The sequence below is a fragment of the Halyomorpha halys genome, unplaced genomic scaffold, assembly GCF_000696795.3.
Source record: "Halyomorpha halys isolate HHAL.00 unplaced genomic scaffold, Hhal_1.1 Scaffold501.1, whole genome shotgun sequence".
In the NCBI taxonomy this organism is placed as follows: Eukaryota; Metazoa; Arthropoda; class Insecta; order Hemiptera; family Pentatomidae; genus Halyomorpha; species Halyomorpha halys.
Window position 1 is genome coordinate 134,810 of NW_027105273.1, and position 6,904 is coordinate 141,713.

Consider the following 6,904-nt stretch of genomic DNA (forward strand, 5'->3'; position numbering starts at 1 on the left):
TATATATATATACTTTTTCAGGAGCAGATATGGCATCCTGGTAAGCAATTATAAGTTCTCTAAAAACTTTGCATTTCCTAGCAACATCATCATAATCAGCTAATTTTTCCTGTACCATTGCTACAGAAGTTAGGTCCAAACCTGAAATCAAATAAAAGTTATAATTGAGTAAATTTTCATTTCATTTGTTATGAATTTTTCAAAAAAATGCTCTGAATAAAATGAAAAAGAAACTATTGGAGAAATTTCCATAATTTCTTCACATAAAGTCAGGAATAAAACTTTAGTAATATCTTATAGGTAACCAAAAAATTAGTATTATATCTCAATCATGACTCAATGGAGGCCACTGTAGGCAGGAGAGAGTTAATGTATCACCTTAGCAACCTTTTTAACCACAAATTTTGCTGTGGATTGCCTTAAAAAAAAAAAATGGGTATAGAAAAGTATTTGTGAACTTCTGATGGTGCTAAGAGGTAGAACCATTCATAAATAAACTATTTCTTGAGCACATTAATTTCAAACAGGCTCTTGAAAATGCTTTTAAATGTTTATACCGACATAACAGGTACATGGTCAGACTAAAATAAATTTTAGTACCCTTAAAGTTTTAGATCAAAACATTAGACTGAACTCAATTAGGTGAATAAACTTAAAGAAAGTTTTAAATGCAAGAATAAACTTACCAGCTGAAAATAACCTTCCTGCACCAGACAACAAAATCACTCTACAGTCTTCATCTTTGTGTAAAGTTTTAAAACAATCAGTTATTTCACTGAAATGTTTAGATTTGTAAGTGAAAGTTTCAAGCTTAATAATCAATAATAATTAACCAATAAAAACAAATAATCTTACTTAAACATTTCATGATTAAATGAATTCAGTTTTTCTGGTCTGTTTAGTTCAACATGGTATACAAAAGGTTTTGGTACAGTTAAAGAAAGAGTCTGAAATTTACTTAAATTTTTGGGTTGCATTGCAGCTGAACTCAGTTCTCTAACTATGGACAAAATAAAAATTAACTTGGAATATTTAAAACTGTCCAAAAAATAGGTTAAAAAACCGTTAGGGAAAAATATTTACAAGAAATTGGCCGCAAAAACAAATTTTGTGACATTTTCAAGAAAGAATTAAGAAATACTTTATGATTCATTCTTTTTTTTTGTTTAATACAGTATTATAAATATCAGTGAATTGAATTACAATAAAGTTATTGACTAATATTATATTTGAATAAGATGAGTTTAATTATGAAACAACAAAGAATATAACAAACCAGAGAGAAAGATATAACTAAAACTTGGACTATGTCCAAGTTGCTGATAAGCTACTGACTGATAAGAATAAATACCTGATAACTTTTTTTTTTTACTGATAAGGTTTAACACATAACCAAGAGCAATTAAGTCATGATTGTTTTTATTATTCCTTTGAGAGGGGAGAGGGATTATTCTACAGGTTACTATCCTATTCTAACCAGAATGTGAAGGTCGAGTTCGCATTCTCTGGGCCTGCCATGAAATAAAATTCAACTTGTTCAGGCTGGAATTGAACCAGTGCCCTTGCATTTAACAAGGTTGCAAAGGTGATACATTAATTCTCTCTTGCCTACAGTGGCTCCCGTTGAGTCATGATTGAAATATAATGGTAGCTTTATAGTTACCTATAATATATTAGTAGTTTAATACCTGAATTTTTGTGAAAAAATTATGGAAATTTCTCTAATAGTTTCTTTTTTTATCGTTTAGGGGAAAATTAGCGGAGCATTACGATGTTGGTAGCTCATCTAGCAACATAGTTTTTTTTTTTAAAGGGAATCCACTGCAAACCTTATGGTTAAAAAGGTTGCTAAGGTGATACATTAACTCTCTCATGCCTACAGTGGCCTCCATTGAGTCATGTACCAATAAGATGTAAGTAAAGTTTTATTCCGGACTTTATGTGAAAAAATTATGGAAATTTCTCCAATAGTTTCTTTTTCATTTTATTCAGAGCATTTTTTGAAAAATTCATAACAAATGAAATGAAAATTTACTCAATTATAGCTTTTATTTGATTTCAGGTTTGGACCTAACTTCTGTAGCAATGGTAGGGGAAAAATTAGCTGCATATGATGATGTTGCTAGGAAATGCAAAGTTTTTAGAGAACTTATAATTGCATACCAGGATGCCATATATGCTCCTGAAAAAGTATATGTATATATATTTTTTGGTTTTATATAACGAAATTATGTTACTTATATTACCCATTTTTATAGTGTGCTAAGCCAGTTATAAGTTTAGTTCACAATGGTTGTATTGGTGCTGGTACTGACTTCATAACTTCTGTGGATATAAGCTACTGCACTGAGGACGCTTATTTTCAAGTTAAAGAAGTTGAATTAGGTAAGTAGAATTGTAAATTTGCTGTTTCAAACATAGTCGAATACATAGGTGCAGAATATACTCAAAAACCCGAACAATATTACGATAAAATCGTTGAGGAGAAATTTGGGATCTTCATAAATTTAAGAAAAGAAAACGCAAATTTTACTATAAGAGGTATTATAAATTAAATCTGTAAAGCTACAATCAATGAAGGGTTAGGGGTTCAGTACTTTTTAAGGAAGTACCGTTTCTTGAACAATGATAACGATGTGGAAAGTAGTTTGTGTCTGAAAAGATTAATTTTTAAAAGCTGTAAAAAATGTTGAAATCGAGGTTTGTCTTGCAAAATGTTGGTTTTTTTTTGTAGAGAACCTTTCAAAGGAGGGTGTTAAAGAAGTATAAATAATTTTAATAAACAAAATAAAAAAATAAATAAACAAATGATCTTCTGTTCATTATAATTTATTTGTAATTCTATTATTATTATAGAGGATCTTCCAATATAAAATACAAAGCAATATTAAATATTATTTATTTAAAAATTTGATACAAAAATAGATTCTGTTTAGAATAGCAAAAATGTTCCTGACATTTTGGAGAAGGCTTATATATTTTATACAACACATTTATTTATTGAATTATTCATTCATTAGCGAGATGGAAAATAAATTCATGTTATATTTTACATGATTAGAACTATCACAACAACAGCCAGATTAACCAATATTTTATAATATCACAATTTTTTTCTATATCTTTATGAAAAAAGATTTACACATTTAAAAGTGTGAAATATACTTATTATTTCAATAGACTGAACACGACCTACACCACACAGCCTACAGCAGAGGTTAATAATCTCTGCCTTTGATTTTAATCAATACTGCAGAAACAAAAGACTACAATACTGACATAATAAAATTGCAATTATTGTCCCAATTGGGTCGAGGTCACATACAATAATATAGAGAGCAGCTAAAATAATTGACGAAAATTCTATAACTTTGAAAATGTAGGTGGTGGACTCTTCGTGGCAAGAGCCATCGCAGCGTTCATGAAATCTTCACTCTGAAGCATTACTTGATTCCAGTCAGCCTGCAAATAAAAATGAACACAAAAATCATAATTCATTAATAACAAATATTAATCATATTAACTATTCTAGCCTTTATCAGGGCTAAGAACAAAGAACGAGATAACAACCTCTGAATACAAAAAGAGAAAATATAAACAGAATGATTAGAGTAAATAATTGTACAGGATGAAAATTAATAATGAAGTGGAAATTAAAATGTATATATAGGTAATTAAATATGTAAGTAAAATAACATAATTAAGGAAATAAAAATGTAAAGTTATATAATTCAAAGAAACAAATAAATATGAATATTTTAATTTAAAAATTAAAGTTAAGGAAAGAAAAAAAAATTTTATATGGAAATATTCCCTCATTTTTTTTCCCTTCCATGTCTGAAATTTTTAAATTAAAAATCTTTGTTTCTTTGCAGTATATAACATTATATTTTTATTTCCTTAATTATATTATTTTACTTACATATTTAATTACCTATATATACGTTTTATTTTCCACTTCTTTCAGCACTTTATTTTTATTAATTTTAATCCTGTACAGTTATTTACTTTAATTATTCTGTTTATATTTTCTCTTTTTTTTTTTTTTTTTTTGTATTCAGAGGTTGTTATCTTGTTTTTTGTTCTTAACCCTGATGAAGGTTAGGAATTTTAGCCGATACATTGGCACTATAAAATAATTTCTTTCGACTTATTTGGTTATTTTCTGACCGCACTCCCAACCATCCTCTCTTCCTTATCTTATACCTCTCTCTTTCTTATTTTTATGAACCTTAATAACTGATTGGAAGATTATTAATTGACAGTGTGTACGTAATTGTAGGAAGATGGTTAAAAAGGCACAGAAAATTGTACATAAAACTATTTATTATTAACCGAAAAAAAAAAAAAAATGAAAGTGCATAGATAAAAATTTTAATTTATTTCCTGAAAAATAGAGAATGAAGTGGAAATGGAATGGCGAGGGGAGGGAAGAGATAACCGCCTAAGATGTCTGTACATATTATTTGCCAAACAATGGCCAATTTGTGCATGCACAAACGTGTGGATAGGTTATTTGTTTTGGCTGACCTGTTGAGAGTTGGTTTTTTGGGCACAAATCGAATGGCGCTTGTGCTTGTGCTCTATCCACACGTTTGTGTTCAGTTACCAATGTTTTAGAACTGCCAGCAGATAAATATTTGATGTCTCTCTGTTTTAATTAATTAAACTTCTCTAACCTTCGAATTCAATAATTGAGTCAAGTTTAAGTTATATATTTTAAAATTCTGTCGATTCGCTGTAGATCCATTGTTTTAAATGTTAATTAACTTTAGCAATTTATTTTTGATTTAACATAACACAAATATATACTTATAAAGACATTTTATCTCTAGGTAATTAAATAAATAAATTTCTGATAAAAATTCTAGAATGAATGCTGAATTTAAAGGATAAGTAGTACTATTTTTATGAATTATCTACAATCTATTTTGCTGATATTCGAATGTAATCGCTGACAAAAAAAAAACAAAAAAACATAGAAGCTTGTGAATACCGATGTTGTTTCCTTTGTTTACCAAGCATTTGTACAAGTCTCGGATTTGCGACAAGTGGTAAACTTGTAGATCCAACATCAGGTCTAGCAGGAAAATTGTGAGTTAGTAAAATAAAAGAAAAGACCATTTTTTTCTGGTTGTTCTTGCTATGTTTAATTACATCTTTTAATTATTTTTTCATTTATTAGTACTCCGTGGTACATCAATCAATTCTGTCCATAATTATTTGGTTACTTTTGTTATTTTATTTTTTAAATATATAACTTTCATGTATGTTCTTATAGTTTTATCATACTATATAATGTTTATGTCTTATTGTCATTTAGCCACCATGAAGCACTGAAATGTGGGACAAAACTACCACTAACTAATAAATTGTTTATCTGTTATTTTGTGTACCTTTATTGATAACCACTGATATCATCTAATTACAATTAATAACTGATTTTAATTGACTCAATAACTGCATGTAATTTTCCTTTTTCTAATTTTAGTGTCTTAAATTTCAAATAAAGAACGTTATTTATACACTTAGATATACCTAATCTTTTTTAATATTAGTCATATTTTATTTTAAAATTAAATCATTAGATACTGGAAGATTGTTGATTGACTGTGTGTATCAATGAATGGAATATGGTCCGGGTATGGTCAAATAAAACTCAAATAGTAAATGGGAGTACTATTTTTATATAAAAATAGTACTCCCATTAACTATTTAAATCATTAGATGTATTTTTGGAAATAATTTTCAAACAATATAGATTTTTTGAGGTCATAATTATGAAAGAAATGTGTGCTGCAATCACAGTGTAACATTTGATTTGTATTAACAAAATACAAATCTGATGGAGACAATATCATGAATATTTGTTATTCTATTTTAAATAAAATATATATAAAAAAAGAGAAAAAAAAAGAACGACAAATCAAATGTAAAGCGCTAATATAAAAAGCATTTAGAAGTATTCATTAATAAAATATAACCATGGACATAATTCGTTCAAAAGTTTTATATAATTGAAAAATAATTTAAAACAAAAGAAGTGGTGTTTTATTTTGTAACGCATTACAATGGCTTTGGCAAAATTGGCCTGACAGAGGATTAAATCTAAGGCGTCAAACTGTTTTTCATGATCAACATTCAAAATCAATGTGAAATGTTTAATAAAGATCTAATTGTATTACAAATCTTTTATAAAATAGATAAACAATATGTTTAATGTTTATAAAAAGAGTTACTCACAATATGTTGGAGACCAGCTTCAACGCCATGGTCTCTTGAATACAGGATACTTCTTTTAGTCATTTGCACCGCTACTGGACTCTTCAAAGACAATGACTCAGCAAGTTCAAGCCCTGAGGCCATCATACTAAAAAAAAAGACAATAAAAAATATAAACCATAAATAAGAAGAAATAATAAAGCTTAAAGTGCAACGCATCTCAAGATGGATATAAAAGCAAATGAAAAATTTGGCATTGGAAAACAATTTTAACCCATTTCTGACCCACTTACTCAGATTTATTATTTCAAAATTCACAAAAATTTACTTAAACAAATAATGGAAGATTAATAGTTGACTATATATAAAATATTATAGAAAAAAAGTTTGAGTGGTGGTAAATAAAGATAGAAAATAGTAAAAAAATATTTATTAGTTATATAATCTTTTCACTTTCTTGATACTGGGGATATTGTTGAAATAAAATAAACTTTATCCAATTTAAGTTTCAAAACAATTCATATTTCTTTAATTATATTATTTCAAAATTTTTCGAGACCAAGTAATATTTATCAATTAATTAATTTAATATCCAAAATAGTCTCAACACTATATATTTATTTATTTGTCCTACGTTTCGGCCCTTCCAGCCATCCTCAGGGACATCTTCAACATAAATTTC

At 27.7% G+C, this 6,904-nt stretch overlaps 2 protein-coding genes across 5 annotated transcripts in view; one reads left to right on the top strand and one right to left on the bottom strand.

The window, feature by feature from the left end:
* Positions 1–6,904, bottom strand: part of LOC106683642 (delta(3,5)-Delta(2,4)-dienoyl-CoA isomerase, mitochondrial) — a 25,124-nt gene that overhangs the window by 12,432 nt on the left and 5,788 nt on the right. Inside the window, exons 1-4 of one of the 4 annotated variants that reach the window (XM_067050147.1) lie at positions 1,084–1,270; positions 856–1,000; positions 687–775; positions 14–141 (exon numbers count right to left, since the gene is read on the bottom strand). In XM_067050147.1, the coding sequence (XP_066906248.1) occupies positions 14–141; positions 687–775; positions 856–1,000; positions 1,084–1,153 (432 nt within the window). In that variant the 5' untranslated portion in view covers positions 1,154–1,270. Of the gene's footprint in view, positions 1–13; positions 142–686; positions 776–855; positions 1,001–1,083; positions 1,271–2,882; positions 3,463–6,243; positions 6,371–6,904 lie in introns of those variants that run through there. The other 3 variants (XM_067050144.1, XM_067050148.1, XM_067050143.1) reach the window with 3 other exon arrangements.
* LOC106683641 (delta(3,5)-Delta(2,4)-dienoyl-CoA isomerase, mitochondrial) lies at positions 1,425–5,402 on the top strand. Its single transcript, XM_067050155.1, has 4 exons — positions 1,425–1,585; positions 2,063–2,190; positions 2,259–2,385; positions 5,324–5,402. The coding sequence occupies exons 2-4, from the start codon at positions 2,086–2,088 to the stop codon at positions 5,338–5,340; spliced, it is 249 nt and encodes an 82-aa protein (XP_066906256.1). The 5' UTR covers positions 1,425–1,585; positions 2,063–2,085; the 3' UTR covers positions 5,341–5,402.

Coding starts and splice junctions, on each gene's coding strand:
- LOC106683641 (XM_067050155.1), top strand. CDS start 2,086: ATGGTAGGGGAAAAATTAGCTGCATATGATGATGTTGCTAGGAAATGC. Junction 2,191..2,258: donor CCATATATGCTCCTGAAAAA/GTATATGTATAT, acceptor CCATTTTTATAG/TGTGCTAAGCCAGTTATAAG.